At 34.2% G+C, this 20089-nt stretch overlaps 1 protein-coding gene and 1 pseudogene across 2 annotated transcripts; one reads left to right on the forward strand and one right to left on the reverse strand.

The window, feature by feature from the left end:
• Nucleotides 1-104: 104 nt before the first annotated feature.
• Nucleotides 105-8266, reverse strand: LOC124458188. Of its 2 annotated transcripts, none has more exons than XM_047008250.1 (3): nucleotides 7821-8266; nucleotides 5058-5431; nucleotides 105-628 (listed from the first exon to the last, which is right to left on the reverse strand). In XM_047008250.1, exons 1-3 carry the CDS (start codon nucleotides 8255-8257, stop codon nucleotides 306-308), a joined length of 1134 nt encoding a protein of 377 aa, XP_046864206.1. In that variant the 5' UTR covers nucleotides 8258-8266; the 3' UTR covers nucleotides 105-305. The 2 variants fall into 2 exon arrangements, with proteins under 2 accessions (XP_046864206.1, XP_046864207.1); XM_047008251.1 differs by lacking the exon at nucleotides 105-628 and adding an exon at nucleotides 3187-3573.
• A 5160-nt stretch (nucleotides 8267-13426) lies between these two features.
• On the forward strand, nucleotides 13427-16231 carry LOC124457151 (annotated as a pseudogene).
• The last annotated feature ends 3858 nt before the right edge of the window (nucleotides 16232-20089 follow it).

Raw genomic sequence — 20089 nt, forward strand, 5'->3', positions numbered from 1 at the left:
GTTCAATGCTAAAAACAGACTTACACCAATAATAATTGTATGAATGTTTCATACAATTATTTTCATTTAATTTTTAACCAAAAATAATTGTTATCGCATGGAACTGGCTTATACATCAACTTTAATCTTAAAAAGAGTTCAGAATACTTTACGTAAAAAGATTAGTTCAGAACAAATATATCATTGCATGAAATCATTACTATAGTTGTATTTTTGTATTGAGCAATGGCAAGGAGAATTAAATTATGTCTGTAGCTGTAGCATAACAAAAATAATTCCTAGCATAGCTGGTATATAACATTGTTTCATATATTGGACAAACCAAAAACTTCTAAATTGTTCATGCTTATAGTGGAGGTAGCACCAGCCAAAACTGCAGACAATGTTTGACCACTAGGAATATTAAATTCGCCAATTCCGTTAGTCACACAACAAATTGAGGAGTTACTGCTATTCATAAATAAAATACTACAACTTGAATGACTTCCAAATAATGGTCCACATGAGCTATACATCCACATTCCCCAGTCATTGTTCGCATTAGAGAGTTTGGTCGGAGGTGCGCCATTTGGATTTGAAAGATTAAAAAGAAACGAACTTTCATCTTTGACAAAGGCGTTGTTACAAACTATACATAATGACAAACAAAAACATAATGGGTAAAATGAATCAAACAAAATAATCAAAAACAAGATTTCATGTTTTGTGCATTAAATGTGCTTTATTATATGGCAAGCATCACTTCCGGCAAAATGGCACGCTTTGGTTCGCTTAGAGACATTTTGCCAGTCCGTTATTTTCCGTAATGGACTAGAGTCCAAACACGTATTTTATAGTCAAATGTAAACAAACTTCGTAAAGCAGACAGCAAAACGCAAAAAAAATGAAACAGTAAACCATTTGCAAATGTGAGTCGGAAGAAAAACACTCGAAAAACAGTGTAACTATCCAGACAAAACAATTTGAAAAGATTTCTTTTTTGCTGACAAAAACTAGAAAATTGAATGTAAACCCGAGAAAGAAATCAAGCTTCGTTTCAGGTCAAATAATGCCGTATAATAAACCTTTTAATAACCTCGCTTTCTCGGTCTTTACTGAGAAATATCGGACTGAGGTCCTTTTGTACAAACTTCGCCCTATGCGCTCGGTCTTTACAAAAAGACCTCAGTCCGATATTTCTCCTTTAAGACCTCGAGCTCGGTTATTAAGGGCTTACTAAAGCACACACAAAAACAAAAAAAATACAAAAAACTGCATGTACGAAAAAATACTGTAAACTACAACGTGGTGTATTGTAATTAATTGTTTGCTGTACAAAAAATGTAAAATGTTATAAGTTTTTTCGCAGCTTGGTGAAAAATACGTAGCGTTTTAACAGGAGTGTGTATTAACTTTTTATTTTATGATAATTTTAACTATATTATAATCCTTATTACATTGACGCTCACATACCACTTTCCATTTAAGTAGAAAGACCTCGTTCCAATATTTCTCCACAAAGACCTCGAGCTCGATTATTCAGGGCTTATACTATTATGCTCACGCATTGTTTTTGACACGTTGCACCGCTAACTTTTTTTAAATTGTCTTTAAACTTTAGGGTACTTTCCATGATCAAACGTTGAGTTCAACATGGATCTTTTCTTCAAAGTATATGTTTGCCATTATGGCAGCAGCTTTTGACTGTATTTGTTAATATAATCGTTCAATTGCTTAAGTATTTCAGCTATTCTTTTTAATATTTACCACTAAATCAAAAATGTAGTTATGTTTCAGAATTTGATTTCTTCTGTTATAATTTATATTTGATGCGCAGAAGTGATTTTATGAACGCTGGAAGTTGGAGCAATATTCTTGCACTAAATATTGTTAAATGTTTGGAACGGTACGAGTTGTGACGTAACTTATGACATAAATATTTGAACAACTACTTTTGAAAAAAACAAGAAGAAAACAACGTGTTTCTAGTGTACCTAAAAAAATTAGTTACCGCCAATGATTTGAAAACCTAATAAATATCAATGTATCTGTTACTAAACAAAGAAAACTAAGCCTATTGATAAATTTTGTTGGCAAACGTCAACTGAGCCATGAGATATCCTCTACCTCAACATGTATTTTTCTAGCTACAAATTTTGAGAACTCCTGTTTTGACAAAATTGCGTAAGCAAGAAATGTTTTTAGCTAACATTAATGTTTTTAGCTAACAGAAATTTGTTTCTGAGACCGAGAGAAACCGCCAGTGACCCCGGTTGAGACAATGTCGGTCGAAGATCAACAAAACATACTGTTTGCCAAGATTAGTCAGTATAAGTGTTTTGATATACATTATTACAGAATATTTAAAAAAAATAATGTGAGAAATACTTTGGAGAAACTCCCTTGCTTTTTTGGATCGAGTCCACAAACCTGTAAACTAATTACCTAGGTAGATGGGAAATGTCTTCACAACCAAATCACTAGTCACAAATAACACTATGCGGAGTTGCACATTCTCATATTGTGAGAACACTTCACTCCCTCCGCTTTCTGACCAGCACTTAACTGAAATTTTAGAAAATATCCAAACTATGATTTCAAAATCATATTCTTTTTTAAAACTTCATAAAAAAATGCTGCAAAGTTGTGTGCTAAACAGATGCCGAAATCGTGTAAGAAAAGAAAAAATTTCATGACACGGTCAGAAAGATAACATTGTTTATCATTTAAAGTGTTCAGATTGTTTTACAAAACTTGATATGTTGATGTGTGATGGAACATGTTTTGTTGATGTTTTAAACAGCTAAGTTATGATTCAACTTGTTTCGAAGAAATTTTCAGACTTCAAACAATAAAGGTAATGGGAGTGTAAAGGCTTGCAATGCATGCTACTAGTTATATAAATGCTGCTGGTGTTTCTCTAAATGAAGAATATTGGTTGAACGTCTTCTACGTTAGTTTTGATATCTAGCAAAAAACATCAACTTTGATCAAAATTTTAACTTAGCATTGTCTTATCTTTCAACAAGCCATGATGTATAGGTTGCAATGTAGTTAAAAACAGAGGAAGCAAAATGAATGAAGAACTTCTATGTGTCTGATAGTGATGAAGTGGAAATAAATAAATTAATATATAATTGAAATTAATCCTTAAACATAAACATTTTTAAGTGGAAGAGTAAAAGTGAATCTTCATCTCGCACCGTGTCTGCCTCGAGAAAAATTTTATTGCGTCGAAACGTTTGACAATGTTATTATTTGAAGGAGGCTTAGGATATATTCTTGATTCTTCATCAAGAATAGACATACGTATCGTTTGCTGGTTAAAGAGCAGTGCATCTCACTCAGTGCTCTCACACTATCCCAAAAACTTCTCTTTAACCTGAAAATGCTAATGTACGTACTCGCACATACGTATTTTATCTATTCTTGATCGAGAAGCAAGAATAAATATCCTCAACCTCTCAAAAATATTATTTACAATATTTCAAGACAGGATGCAATTCTACATACAACTGCGCAAGCAAATATGTGGCCCAGTCTCTTTGTTCACTTTTAATCCCTTTGAACAAATTATTTCGTCCAAATTTGATTCTTAAAATAAAACACAATGTCAGAATAATACATGTAATGCACTATCATATTTATAGTCCTTGTTAAATATCTCATTTTTAATAGACTGACACTCTGCTATTCGAGCTAGTAATTTTAGTTTCATAATGCAACAAACAATGATATGTCAAGCAACACATTACATTTGTTTCGACGTTGTGGCTTGCATAAAAAATAATGTACTTCTGGTCAGCAGTTTGTCCAGTATTGTGCTGAAAAGTTTACAATCCTTTTGTAATAACTTGGCTAAAATTGTTTTAAAATTACCAACCAACAATGGCATTTTACGTAGCATAATATATAGTATTTTGAACTCTGCTTTAGTATCTTAACAAGTTCAATAAGTTGTCTTTGCTAGCATGCTGCTGTTGTAGACCTATGCCGACATTTTCTTATATCTTGTCGACTTTTCGAGAAAAATTGTTGCATTAAGCTGTTTGCAAATAGTTAAGTAGCCTGTGAGTGTTTATACAAACTTTAACTTGAAGAAATTTACGGTCCACTGAGTGTTGATTTTAATTTAAATTAGTATTCAATCATATTAATGTGTGTATCCCATAAAACGCTGAAGCATATATATTCATGATATAGGTATCGCAGTTGGTCTCACTGATTGTAAATTAGGAGGGAGTGAACGATAAATGAAGTGAATAAGTGGAGTGAATGATAACAGGAAGTGGAAGTTTTTCGTCCAAAATTTCCTCTTCGTCTTTCCCCTTTTTTGACTCAAGTAATTTTCCCCTTTTTTGAGTCAGTAGAAATCAATGATTATCTTACTACAAAGCTACCTACTTTAAATGAACTTTGAAAATTTGTACATAATAATTATCACTTATTGACTGAGACCAAGTGATAAAACGGGGACCCACAAGATTTCAGGCAAATTGTGTTTTGCTACATACCAGATTTAGTAAAAAACGCAATTTTTACTTTTCTACAAGAATATATATATATATAATAGTAAAAATAGGAAGCTATCCAATTGTGATTTATCCGTTAGAGAGTGCTACAATACATATGAGTGGAGCTAAATATATTTGTGGAAGAAAAAAGTAAAAACAACTACAATTGTATCGAGTGAGCAATCACGAAACAGGCTTGTCGGGATACAATTGTAGGTGTTTTTACTTTTTTCTTCCACAAATATATCAGTAAAAATAAATACTTAACAAAGTTGGACAAAGATCGCATGGTCTCGTGATAACGAACGCCATATTTTATTATCTACCGGGAAATAACGTATTGTCTCACAGTCGAACTACTTGCGAGGAAACAGCTTAATTTCTTCAGTCTCAAGTGACACACTCTTTATCATTGAAACAGTAAGAAAAATAAACTTTGAAAATTAGTATTTAACAAAACAATTTGATTATTTAATATACACATGTAACAAAAAATGTAATCGATGGCGTAAACAACGTTACTTTTGCATACGCAATCTTAACTAAAGTGAACTGTTTACGTACCTGAAACCCAAGAACTTGAAGCGTATGCACCAAATATGTAGTCACCAGCTTTGGCTAAGACAACAGTGGGTCCTTTATTGTCACAAGTCCGATGAAACTCTGAAGAGCTCCATCCATTCTTGACGTTGCTAAAAAGTTGCACCCAGTCCAATAGGACGTCGTACTCAGGTAGCCATGACAACAGTGCACACTTCTGCTCATCAGTTAAGCTGTGAATGATGAAACTTGACCCTAAAAATGACACACCAGGCCAAATTTCTCTCTTTAATCCATTAATCTGATAAAATTCAGCCTCAAGGTACAACTCTTTTGCTAAAATCTTGTTCGTTTTAGGATAAATCAGCTTTCCAGTCCTTAGATAGTTCAGGATGTATCTGTTTGAATATTAGAAAAAAATTGAGCTACGTTAGGGTTAAGTAACAAAAAATAAAGAAAATAATTTCAAGTTTTAATGACGCACATGGCCAATGACGATCATTTTTATGACACTGAAGGAACCTGGTAACCATTCCAGAAAAGTACAGTAGCGGGCTGGAAAACAAGGTACGGGTATTAATACATGTATGAATGTTTCCATTTTCTTATTTGATTGTTAATTGAGAAATGGAAAACATTTTATGTAGTTAAAAAGTTTTATAAAACTTTTTTTATACAGTTACGTATAAAAACATTCGGGAAAGTTTCGGGAAAACGAGATCTTGACTGGCAGGCATGAATATGAGGTGTAAGTGTTTTCAAGCAATTTCGAGTTTCCCTTTAACTTTCACAACAAGGGTTTATATAATTCAATACGAACAAGTAAATATGTTTCTATTTACTCTATAGAATAACCTTTTAAAAAAATATTAAAATGAAAATTAATTGATTCTAATGACATGCTTTTATATTTTTTCCTTCAGAATATCCCATGCAAACCACGGAACCACAAACTATGGTTTGTGGAAAGAAGTTTCAGTGCGATTAATCGCATACAAAGCAGGGCATGAAAGAGCTTAGACTTTTTGTTGGTCAGTGACTTTATGTTGCTATCAATGAACAAAGTCATTTTAAAAGGACAAAACTTGGACAAAGTACTTGATCCTTGGGTAAATCAAAAATTCCGAGTTGCTTCCTTTAGCTAAATCATATTACTGTACTTATGATTTAAACTTCTGAAATAGAAATGTTCCTGTGTTTTCTCGTTTTTAATGAAATAGTTGGCGAAAAAGGTTTTATTTGAAAAATTTAGGGGGGGGGGAGATGACCACAACCTTAGCCCCCCTACTATTGACCTCTCTAAATCAACAGGAAATGCTATTTTTTCAAATGTATTTTAATATGAACTTGGCAGATGTTGAACTGCAGGCATAAACTCACAGGCCAATGAATTTTCCTTTCATTATGATAGTACAATAATATAATTTAAACATTTTTTATGCATTCACATTAATCCTAGATTGCCTTTTATGAGCATTGTCAGCAGGGGTTCGTGCAAGGGGGAGGCATAATATGACATATTATATACATAAGTATACTAAAAATGTCAATCATGTAAAACAGTGCATAACATAAGTAAGTAGCGTTTTGGGGGGTCCGGTCCCCCATATAAAATCCTGACAGCACCACTGATTGCAAGTTACATAATTCATTCATATTTATTAATAAGTTCTAAAATGCCTCTTAAATTTTCAGTGATTTGTTCTTAGTATCCTGAATATTAATAAAACATAGTTTAAAATAAAAACTCTGTCATATATTAAGCAGTCTATAACTAACTAGCCTTTTTTGACATTTTCAACAAGCACTGGTCTGCTCCAAAATCTCTATCAAATACCAATTCAAGGCAACATGTAGCTATCCTTGAAATTGAGCCCTCAATGTAATTGCAGTGGTCAATTACATCTGATGGCAGCATTTAAAATATATAATCTAAATTTGCAAACAGTTGTTGTGCATATATAACATATGCTTGCCATTAAAAAATTAATAACATTCTGGAACACACCAAGTATCCATCTCAGACTTTTCGGTAAGAGTTATTGTAAAGATGATGCCGTTGTTTGTAAATGTAAGTTTTAACATGTCGAAATTATTAAGAAATATGACTTTGACCTACTTAATACTGAATATCACCAGTCAATGTCATAGGTATTTAACTAGTATGGTTATATAAAAATATTATTACTCTAAATATGATTTCAAAAGCGTGGCAGTTATGTACGAAAATGAGAAACATAGTGTCAGATAACAATTCTTATTTTACATAAATGTAATGTATTGCTTATGACAAGCACATCTTGATAAAAAAGAATTTGAGACATATCAAAAGGCACATAATTTACTTTTTGGTTCTGACACAATCAAGTTTAAAGGAATTCACTTCAGTCAGATGATTATACAAGTAAATTTAATTTAGTGTGCAAAACAGAATGCCAGTAAATGGAAATAGTGAGGTAAATACTCACAAAATAATGATCAAAATGTAGAAACTGTGCAGCCATTTCTTTATCAGTTAATACATTAAAAAATTAATAACATTAGCCTTATAAAACTCCATATTATAAGTATGGGATATAACAAATAAAAGACAAAAAATTCAAGCACTATAGTCCTGCTAGACACGAGTGCTTTGAAATAAAGATGTCATGTGTTCTAATAACCTATACATAATTAAGATTTTATAAAGTCAAAATTGGAAACTGCTTATTATTGCCACCCACATAGCCAGTCTCCAAAAAGCAATATCTCTTCTATATATGCTCATCATTGATTCGTAACTCTTACCTGAAATGCGTACCGTCTCGATCAATGAAATATGCTCCATCTTCTTCATCTGGCTTCACATTAAATCTCTCTGAAAACATGGCCGCCAACATACTGTCTGGATCCTTTAGTAAGGTCTCAATTGACGTCTTAAAAACCTGACCACCAACATTTAGACGAATGTTTTTTTTAAAATGAACACCATCCAGCTTTTTCCTCGTTGTTTCAAACGATCGCCTTTCATCAAACACAGACGATGCTTTTTCATCCAGCGTGATTTTCAGAGCTAAAATGGCTTGCACCGCATCGTCTAGTAGTGATAGAATATTTATTGATTTGTTCGCTAAAGGTGCATTTTCTTTGCCGACATTTACGTGTATTGACATAGCTTTATAAAACTTCTGGTAATTCAAAGTACTTGAGCAGAATTCGTAACAAGTATAATTGCTGCCACGCATCAGCGTGGCAGCACACTAATCTTGACATGTCTCGGCCCATTCCTCTACTCGACCTATATAGAGGTAAAATCATTGAGCTCTATAAGACCTGGAGGGGCAAAGGGGCCTGGACCCCGTGGTCAAAAACATGGCGGTAATGGCGGATTTTGGTTGTCAAAACTTCCACTTTGAGAAAAATTTTTAACATTCGCTCCCTCCCGAAACGGATCTCTATTACTGCTCATAGTAGTGACAACCAGCGAAAACAACCACGATACCGTAAGCATAAAATATTGAAAATAATGCTTCAGGTTTTTGTGAAATAGACACACACATTTAAATGAGGTAAATCTACTGTAAAATAACGTATATTTTGTCAAGTAATGCTTTAGCTATATTAGAAATAAATATCAAACGGCAATCTTTACACTGTTAATGTGTTGTTAAGCTTTAATGCATAATCCCATGCGCATTACTTGTGTTTTGACTGTTTGTGAACAGCTTGGTGCAACTGTCTTTCTTGAATAGATGGGTAAATCTTAGTTAAAATGTCGAAAAGGAGTTAGAAAAGTTAGCTTACCCTACGACTTAAGTCGACTGGAAATATATTATAAGTAGGTATGTAATTTTTTGAGTTTTTTGGTAGGATTGATTCTGGGTGTCTTATAAAGTATTATGATATTCTGATAAATCTACTGAGAACTTATGAGGAAAATATCTTGAACTAGGAGAGCAAAAGAATGAAATTCAAAAATTCTATAATCATGTTGCTGATTCTGTTTTAAGCCAAGATATTAGTAACTGGATTGTTATTGACAACCATGGATCTACTACTGAACAGAACTACATTAATTTCCCATTGAAAAAACTATTTCTTAAATCGAAGTGCATTGGTTTCTCTGACATAACACTTTTCTTATTGCTGCATGAAGGCAAACCTGTTTAAATAATTATAATGTAGGTGAAGATATTTAGCATGTTGTATAATTGTTATTATACAGACATTATTTATAATATTATGGCCTTGTGTAATGTATGTCAAGAACTTATTAATTCTCAAAATGCTAACCTTCTTGCACTACTTTTCTCTTGTGTCCTTACAAATTACAGTTACCTATACTAATTTTTTCTAGGTTCAAACAACTTGACAACTTTTGAATTTTACATTATGCCTTTGAATTTTTCTTTTTGTCTTTTGGTAAAAATATCAGTGAATGACTTAAAAATCAAGTTTATCTAAAATAGTATTTTGTACAAAGTAACTATACATAATTGGAAAAGTCTCATGTTGAAGGCAGATGTGGCTTCTTTTACTAGATTGCTACTCTTATTCTTTTAAATGATATCGTAATTCTTCAAAAGACATAAAAAGTTCTTTGCCATCAATTTTGCTTCTTCCACATTCAACTTCATTGCAACCAATGCATCTTATGTGAATTTTAATCACCTGGAATTGAAAAATGTATGGATTTTGTCAGATGATGCAGTACTGTATTTAATGTTTCATGCATGTCATGATAAGCTTTTCTTGAGCAAATATTTCAAGGTAGGAGCAAAATTTGGCACATTATTGAACAAAGTAGTTTTTATCTTGATTTTGATGTACTAACCTGTTTACTACACTGTGTAACAAACAATTCATTTACAGAAACACCAGATGGCATTTATAAAACTTTTAGCATAAAGCAAACCTTTACACACCATCATCATGATTGTCCAAATCTGTCAAATTGTCCAGGCTAGCTGTTTAATACAGGTAATTTTTATTGTACGACATGTACCAAAGAGCTCATTAATTAATCCTGCACTGCATTTGATTTCAATACAGCTCTGTCCTTAATATTTGCTTCATATTTTCAGAAAAATATCATGAAAAAATCCTCCATTTCAACTCAGTTGAAACAAGGAGTTTTAAGATATGCATATCTCGATAAGAACTGGTTGCTTTGCCTCGTCTAGCAATCGATTAAGTAAAGAACAAATAAGACTGGATAAACATAACTTAAATTATAACTTAGGAGTAAAAACATTCACAAAATATATGCCATCACACTTCAAGTATTGACTTAAAACAAAACACTGAACACTTTAAATAGTAAACAATCTTACGTTGCTTACCGGTGTCATGAAATGTTTCCTTTTCTGGCATTACTTCAGCATCCGTATACCAAACAAGTTTGCAGCATGTTTTAAAGATAAAATTTCTAAAAGTTTTTGTGCTTGGCATTGATATTTTATATAATCGCAATTGTGGTTGTCAAATCCGGGTGGGCGAAAAATTTCATTTTATGAGCCCGCGTCTTTCCGCTGACTTTGACAACCAAAATCCGCCATGTTTTTGACCACGCGGCCGCGCGCTAATAATTTATACTAATTTTGTTGACGTTTCCCCTCCAGGTCTTATAGAACTCAATGGGTAAAATCCATTGAGTTCTATAATAACTGGAGGGGAAACGTCAACTAGCGCAACGTGGTCAAAACATGGCATTTTGGTGGTCAAAGTCGGCGAGACGCGGGCTCATGAAATTTTGTCGCCCACTGTTTGACCACCACGATTGCGAGTATAGAAAACATCAAAACTATTTATTTTCCTAACATAAACACTTTTTAAAACTTTATTTATTAAACTGCCAACTTCTGTGGTTTGGGGATGCTGAAATAGCGACAGAAAGGAACATTCTTGACTCCGGTAAGTAGCACAGTATTAGTTTTACTATTTTGTTTTTAACACGATACTTGAAGAGTGTTTCTACTACTAAGTTTTAATTTAAAGTTATTTTGGTCCAGTCTTGTTTGTTCTTCATAATCGCTCGCCAGACGTGGCGAAGCTGTCAATTTTATCGAGTTTTGCATCCATCTTGTATCATGATCAAGGCATCAAGCTAAACTCTCCTGATTTGAATTGAGTTTACCTCCCAAAATGGGGCATAATTTGTTCATGTTTTTTTTTGAAAAGATGAAGGGAAAGTTTACAACAGAGTTGTGTTGAAATTGAATGCAGTGCCATGCAAAATTAATGAGAACTATGGTATATGTTGTATAATAAAAATAACTATTAAACTGTTTGCCTGCTCAATTTGACTGACTGTATAGTGTAGACAATTATAATGGGATTGGAAAGTTGGATTTATGCAAACAATTTTAAAGTACTACTTAGCGTTTCTGTAAATGAAGTATTTATTGTTATAGTAAACAGGTTACTACTTCAAAACCAAGATAAAAGTAGTGTGTTGAACAATGTGCTAAGATTTGTTTCTACCTTGAAATTTTTGTTCAACAATAGCTTATGATTATATCATTAATATGCATGAAAAATTAAACATATTATTATCTCATCTCGTTAAATCCATACTTGGTATGATTCCAGGTGATCCACAAATTCACATCAGATGCATTGGTTTAAAGAAGTTGAATGTGAAGAAGAAAATAGAAAAGAAATTCTTTGTGTCTTATGAAGAATTAGTAGAAATCAATAAAAGAATTCTTTGAACAAATTGTAAACAAATTTAAATTTGCTCATGGTCAAGCAACCTAGTCAAAGAAGCAAAGTCTGTCTTCAACATGTGACCTTTCCAATTATTTAGTTTCTTTGTACAAAATACTATTTTCAGAAACTTGATTTGTAAGTCTTTCATTAATATTTTTTACCAAGAGATAAAAGGAACTAATTCAAAGGCTTGATGTAAAATACAAAGATTTAACAAGTTGTTTATCATTTAATTCCCAAATGTTAGTTTGTACATATAAATAATTAGTATTGGTAGCTGTAAGTTGTTTAAGCAAAACAGAAGAGTAGTAGTGCTCGAAGGGGTTAGCATTTTTGAAAAATTATATCTTGTTCATGACATATATTACACAATTCCAAAAAACTGTAAGTAATGCACAATAATATCTATAGAACTTGATAAATTTCTTCAGCTACACTGTCAAATAACTATTTTGCCTTCATGCAGCAATAGACAGTGTTTTTGTCAGAGAAACCAATGCACTTTAGTTTCCAAGTTTGTAATTTCAATGGAAAATTAATGTAGTTCTGTTCAGTAATAGATCCAAGATTCTGCCAAGCTGTTTATAAAATACAAATTACCAAGCAACAGTGTCATGGTGTTTTGAATTTTTTTCTCATATTTGTAGCTGTTCTAGTTCAACATACTTTCTTTATGAGTTTTCAGTAGATTATCAGGTGATGACAATACACTTATGATACTTATCCATGGTAAATTTTCAGTTGACTTATGTCGTAGGCTGAAGCAAACATTTTCTCGCTTCCTTAGGAGCATTTTTACACAGATTTATCCATTTGAAGCAAGAAAAATAGGTGCACCAAACTGTTTACAAACAGTCAAACACACAAAAGCATGAAATAATGTATAAGTTTGACGAGATTGACAGGTCTAGTAAAGATTGCCGTTTGATTTTCACTTTTAAAAGGTTAAAATGTCATAAAATAACTTAAATGTTACAGCCAAAATATTCGTTTCTCTACCGTCGATTTTCTTTATTTTGATGTGTGTGTGTACTGTGTTTTTCACGCAATGCTGAAGCATTATTTTCACATGATATGCTGTCGGTATCGTAATTGTTTTTTTTTCTCACTTGTTTTCGTTTAACATAAACAGTATTAGAAATCAGGAGGGAGTGAATATTGAAAAAAATTTTTAAAGTGGAAGTTTTGACCACCAAAATCCGCCATTACCGCCATGTTTTTGACCACGAGGCCCAGGCCCCTTTGCCCCTCCAGGTCTTATAGAGCTCAATGGTAAAATCTCGATTTGTGTCTGTCTGTTAACATTTCCGGGGGGGATTTTTACGGAATGAGGGGGGAAGAACAATCACAATATGGTAGAACCTTTCGGAACTCCTGTCAGTTTCTCTTTGATTTTAAATGTCTGGAATCCGAATAGATATGCGGCCTAAACAACGTTATACAGTAGATACCAAAATCAGTGATTACCGACATCAATTACACATATCTCGTTTGGCGAAAACACATGAAATCGATTCACCGTGCCGTATTTAGCCAGCTCGGTTCACATTTTTATCTTGCGCTCTATGGTCAGACGGTGAGCAAAATATAGTGTAAGCATGTATTTATTTTCATTCGAGCTTTATTATTACTTGAAATATCGGTGTGGATTTAACAAAACGTCAAAATAATTTAAACGCATGGTGCGAGTTCAACGATGAAATATGAATTATGAATACGATGAAACGTTTGCTCTTTGCGATAACTATACATCATTTTATCGCAGTCGCACAGAATCATCGGAAAAAAGGTTCTATCAAAATGTTATAAAGGAAATAATGGAAACAAAACTACAGTTTTATAATATAGTCCGTTTCTACGTTTGTAAACATGCGGACGATTGTTCGGTTGAGTAAACAACGTATCATACTTTTAATCAAAAGCATTTTAAAACTCAAAAGAATCAAAACAATCAAGACATTTAAAAGAATCAAAAAAATGTTTTCATTCAAAATGGCAAGGAATTTATCTTTTAATTTTATGATGAAAACGTATGACTGACGAGAATCGATTGAGCATTGAAGCACTCACCTCCATATAAGGTGAACTGTGCGTCGTTTGTGCATGCCGATTGGATAGAAATTGGAATGCTATGATTAAACGATCGTGACTAAAACACCACACGAGTACATACGAGTACATACGAGTAAAATACGAGTACATACGAGTGACATACGAGTACATACGAGTAACATACAAGTACATACGAGTAACATACGAGTATTTTCTGGTCAACAAATGAGAAACAACACAATTTCTTCAATACATTGATATTTGCGTTTATTTTTCCTTGTATTTGTGTGGACTTTGGGGCAACCATTTGATGGATTTAAATGCTGAAAAGGTATTTTACTTTTATACTACATTCATTTGTATGTTTTAGTTGAATTTGTTATAGATATTTTGTCGATGCGATTTGCCAGTATTTGAGCGCTTTTTGAAACACTTTCACCTAGGAAATACATATTTATGAAAGCGATTAAATAAACAACGTATAAATAATGCTTTCAAAACGTGCTACATGAAATAAATGTACATTATATATATTTGAATTAAATGAGAGTTGCACTGTTACGTATAGTCCTGAGACGGACTGTTTTTGTTATATGTTTGTAAATGATGATCGTCCAGGTTCATCATTTACAAACATATAACGATACTCCAGGTTCAAACCATTTACTTTACTGTTTTGTTGTTGTTGACTGACGTTTCGACAACCTTAGCGGTAGTCATCTTCAGAGTCAAAATGAATGTATAATCGCTTTCATAAATATGTATTTCCTAGGTGAAAGTGCTTCAAAAAGCGCTCAAATACTGGCAAATCGCATCGACAAAATATCTATAACAAATTCAACTAAAACATACAAATGAATGTAGTATGAAAGTAAAATACCTTTTCAGCATTTAAATCCATCAAATGGTTGCCCCAAAGTCCACACAAATACAAGGAAAAATAAACGCAAATATCAATGTATTGAAGAAATTGTGTTGTTTCTCATTTGTTGACCAGAAAATAGTCGTATGTCACTCGTATGTACTCGTATGTTACTCGTATGTACTTGTATGTTACTCGTATGTACTCGTATGTTACTCGTATGTACTCGTATGTTACTCGTATGTACTCGTATGTACTCGTATGTACCATTCAAGTTTGTATGTGTATAAAAGTGATTCCTCGCTAAAACAACTGAGTAACATGAATCCAGGTGAAAACATATGATATACTAACAAAGAAGCACAGGGAGACTTAAGAGATACATATATGACACCATATAACAATTTGTATTGATGGATGTGTTGATCTTGTGCTGTTGGCAACCAAGTGAATGAAATTCTGAAAATTTCATTTAAGCTCCGGTTAACATGAATCAATTGTTATTGGCCGAGTTCTAAATGACAATATGCAAATTTTTGTAAAATGAGCTTTGAAAACTGTTCATCCAATTATTCCATTTTGAAATTAGCATAATTATACATACATACAGTGTTACTTTTTGCATCTACTTCTATAAATTGATTTATATGACAATTTGAAAATAAAAGATGACACAATTAGCTTGTCTTTATGCAATGACAAAGTATACGAGTTGTTGCGGTTTCTTGCTGTATTTTTATTTTTACCATTCATTATTGTATTGTTTATGGCAGATGATAAATGATGGAAAACACGCAATAGCAGTTTCCAAACTGTTTTACCTTACTTGGTGGAGGGGCAGCACTTCCCTTGCGATAGTAACTCCTAGTTATAAAATAAACACAATGAAACGCGTGCGCTGATTGGTCTAGAACTGTGTTGCATTAGCCTTAAAACAAAAACAGAAGTAGCGAAATTATTTAAATAAATACAACAAGCAATTTTTTTCCTTTTAGACTGGGCTTTTCACAGTGGTTTTGAACGCGAAATACATGAGCTCAGCATTGAGGAGCTTGACGAAAACTTAAAAATGCTTTACGCAGAGGTCAGAAACAAAAATGGAAATGTCTACTTCAAGAATACATTGGTTGGTCTTAGAAGTGGTATCGAGCGATACTTGAATAGCCCTCCACATAACAAAGGTATTCAAATCTCTGCAAACCCCTTGTTCAAAAAGTCCAACGTTATGCTAAATGCTAAATTGAAAACAAGGAAAGGTAAATGTCCAGCACAAACCTGCAATTGAAGCTCTTGACCTCAAAAAGCTCAAAACAAGTTCGGCAATCACCCTGTCAAATCTTTTGGCGGGCACTATTGATGAATGTGTGGTTTTACATTACGCTGTATTGATGTCGAAGGGGTTGTGAAGGTTAAAGAACTGCAAAAGTCCAGCTTTTGATTCAGTAAAGATGAAATAGGAAGAGCATTCGCGACGATGACCAACGACGAAGCGAGCAAAAACCCCCCTGGTGGCTTTCTTGATGTCGAAAGTTACGACAAGAATTCTCAAATGTACCAAACCGATGAGCGTTGCGATTGTATTGAGAAAACTTAATCCTAAATGCAATGCATTTTCATGTTTTCCAAACGTTGGTTAGGTCCTTCAGACGAAGTTTGGTACGAAAACCGTTGTCTTGGTGTGAACAAGCTTGGAAACATGATGAAGGATCTGAGTTTAGCTGCTCAACTTTCGAAGATTTACACCAACCACTGTGTTAGAGCCACGACCATCAATTTATGGTGTAATACGGCGCTTTCGAATCGACCCATCATGACATTATCTAGGCTGCTTCCTGCTCTTCCACGACACTGCCAAGCTGCCCTCTGATAGCTTGAAAACATATCGTGTAATGCTTTTCCTATCTACAGAAGACCTCCAATCGGCATAGCAGTAACCTTGAAGGTTTACACCAGTTGCTGACTTTCTAAAGATTGACTTATGCTCAGATGTTCCCTTAAGATAGTGAAGTGCATGCTTTGCTAATGATAAATGATTACTTGTGAGATTTGCCATGAACTGTGATAGTTTAGTCACTATGAAAGATAGGTCAGGTATAGTTGCAGTCATCAGATATATTAGACTACCTTCTATCTATTGGTAAAGTTTCTTATCACATCTCTCTGCAGTTTCTTTACTAATTTGATTGGCTCCCAATTCACACGGAGTTACTCTAGGTTTACAACCTTGCATTTGAAATTCATTCAAAATTTTTCCGACATACTTATTCTGACCTACCGTAACTTTGGTTCCAAGAAAGGTGAATTTAAAGCCTAGAAACCAAGAAAGCTGCTGAAGGTCCTTCGTTTTGAACCTTGTACTCAAATCATTCTTTACCTCAATGAGAACATGTGTGGAATTAGACGCAATAATAAGATCGTCAACCCAAACCAAAATGATAGTAGTCTTATCCCCATTTTGACGAACATATACACAAGGATCTGATTTTAGCTGATTAAACCCATTTTCTGTCAAGAAACAATGTAAAACAGAATTCCAATTGCGTCCACTTTGCTTCACACCGTGAAGTGACTTGTTAAGTCTGCACACTAAGTGTTTTCCATCGCTTCCACATTTGACATAGCCCTTAGGCTGCTCAACGTATATCTCGCAGTCTATGAGTGCGTTAAGATACGCAGTCGTAACATCCATCTGATGTACTGACATATCTAAGTCCAGAGCAAGCTGCAGTGATACACGAATAGAAGTTATTTTAGCCGTTGGAGAAAATGTGTCCAATTAATCTACACCTGCTGATTAAGAAGACCCCTTGGCAACAAAGTGAGCTTTATGGCTTAGTTTTCCGTTATGTCCCTTTTTCACTGTGTAAGTCAGACCTGTCCCCACTAAACTCTTACCCTCTGGCAATTCGGTAAACGTGTAAGTATTGTTTTCGTCTAAAGACTTTACTTCCTCATTCATAGCCTGTTGCCATTATACACAATCGTCTGACTCTACTGCCTCCTCGTACGTTCTCAGTACAACTGACGTTACAAAGCAATAATCTATGTTATAAGCTATTTTTTCATCATCGTCCTTGTCCTGCTCTAAGACATAATCGTGAATAAGTTGTGGTTATCCTGGATTTGAGGTTCTACCGATGGTTGTACTGCTGTATTCTCTAGTGCATGTATTCTTCCGAGTTGTGCCTGCCCAGCCTTAGGATCCACTCGTGGAGGGACTACTTCTCTGTCTACATTACCCTTTCGTGGAAAATAAAAAATTTACCTCCACATTTCTACCTGGATAATTAGAGATACTGGACTGGTATAGGTTTGTAAATTTTACATTTCTACTTTTTTCCATTTTACCTTTTTCTGGAAACATATCTATGTACGCTGGACTAATCTAGACGTAGCCTAGAAAGATTCCTTTCCTAAATCCTGCATCCAGCTTCTTTTTGTCGTGAGTGTAAGAAAAGCAAATGGTGCCAAAGATAGCCATGTTAGAAATGTCTGGTTTTTTGCCTGTAAGTTCATGATATGGTGTTTTCCTAATGCGATTATTGTAACACCTGTTACGAAAAGGTTGAAGTCAAGATTGCATAAGGTCAAAATTTCGTATCTAACTTAGCATTAATAAGTAGACACCTGGCCATTTCGAACAGCGTACGCCAGTTCCTTTCTGCAGTAAAGTTTTGATGTAGAGAGTATGGAGCTAATGTTTCGTACTTGATCTTATTTTTTGTGAGAAGAGATCTAAATGCCTGTCTTATAAATTCTGAACCATTGTCTGACCTAATGCATTTGATCCTCCCATAAGGAGAGGAATGAGCAAGAAATTTTTCTGTAGCACATAATATATCAGACTTATTTTTTAATTGAAAGTGAAAGTTGCCCCCGAGTAATCATCTGTAAATGGCAAAGCGTATTTATAACCCTGATCAGATTCTGGAGTCACTGGTCCAGCATAATCTGTATGGACTAGATCAAGAGGAGATTTAGCCCTGATGTCTGATTTCATGTTGCGAACATTTATCATTTTACCTAATGTGCATACCTCACAGACATTCTCTATTGTTTTCTCGCTAATATGCATGCCATTGACAACACCCTCAAGTTTAACTGTATCCTTTAAGTTACAATGGCCTACAATTTCGTGCCATGTTTTCAGGTTGTGCAACTAGATTTCACTACACATAAATAATAGAGTCTTCCTTACTTGTGAATGTCAAACTTAGTTCCATCCCTACTGCTTAATGTTGCTTCATCTGGAAGGAAGGTTGTTGTTGCACCATTCTTAGATGCTGCCTGAACTGAGAAGATATTTTGCGAGAAGGAAGGTACATGAAGGGCATTCTTTAAAGTTACATTATGCTAGTTACCTAAGTTGTCTTGCAAAACTACTTTAGCATTACCCTTTTAAAAGCTAGGTTATTATGCCTGGTACCATCAGCTAACTCGATTAAACGAATGTTTGGATCAAAATTGTTCTCAAAACTCACAATGTTCCCTCATCATTTATTATATGTGTGTTAACACCACAATCAACTAATAAACTTGTCCTCAAGCTTTTTGTATCCTTGCTGTTGCTCAGGTCGTCAGTTACTCGAAAGATACATGCATTCTGGTCTTCTTGCTTTTGAGGTCTCTCGCGTGCGTATTTTGCTCCGTCAGATTGCTGTCCGTGATCTTTCTTTCTACACTCTTTAGTATTATGGGTCCTTGTCTTGCAATGATTACACCACTTCTTTGACTTGGGACACTGATCTGATTTGTGTCCAAATTTCTTGCACGTATAGCATTTGATCTTGGAATTAAATCCCGTTTTCAGCACAATGTCCTTAGATAATGGCATCTCGTTCTCTTCGTATGCCCAAAGTGCGACTTTAAATTCCAAGTACGTTGGTTGCTTGTCTTTTTGCTTTTGCGTGATTACGGTATTAAAGCTTTGAATTCCGATGGAAGCACCTTAACAATCCTTGCTATTAGAAAGCATCACTAACTTCTTCTTCTGCATCTCTCATTGCTGCTACGCCGCCTACGCTTGGAGCATGTAGTCAGTCATGCTTTCTGATTCCCTTTTACACAGCGTGGTCAACTCTGTATAAAGCGCGATGATTTTTGGTTTACCACTTGACCTGTAATGTTCTCTTAGGATCTTTATTGCTTTCCCCCCGTTATCCTTGGCATCTCTCATGACTAGAGAAAGTGATCGATCGTCCACTTGGATTGATTCAGCATAAACATCGGCGTTCTTTGCCGCATTGGGTTCGTCGCTTTCGACGGTATCTTTCAACTTTAAAATATGAAGATATCTCTTAAACTTTGTCTCCTAAAGTTATATTTCCTTTCATCTCCATCGAAATGTATTCGTGACCTGGGCCCATAACCTGTTGAGGTCGCTATATGTAAATCGATGGAGGATTGCTTAATATTCTTTCAGTGATGATCAAAAACACCGTTCAGAAAGAGG

This window comes from Xenia sp. Carnegie-2017, unplaced genomic scaffold (assembly GCF_021976095.1).
Source record: "Xenia sp. Carnegie-2017 unplaced genomic scaffold, XeniaSp_v1 HiC_scaffold_6, whole genome shotgun sequence".
Lineage (NCBI taxonomy): Eukaryota > Metazoa > Cnidaria > Anthozoa > Malacalcyonacea > Xeniidae > Xenia > Xenia sp. Carnegie-2017.

Excerpts from the sequence above, each read along its gene's own strand:
- LOC124458188 (XM_047008250.1), bottom strand. The coding sequence starts at position 8,257 with ATGCGTGGCAGCAATTATACTTGTTACGAATTCTGCTCAAGTACTTTG. Across the intron at positions 5,432-7,820 it reads CGAGACGGTACGCATTTCAG|ATACATCCTGAACTATCTAA; the intron begins GTAAGAGTTACG and ends ATATTCAAACAG. Across the intron at positions 629-5,057 it reads TTCAAGTTCTTGGGTTTCAG|TTTGTAACAACGCCTTTGTC; the intron begins GTACGTAAACAG and ends CATTATGTATAG.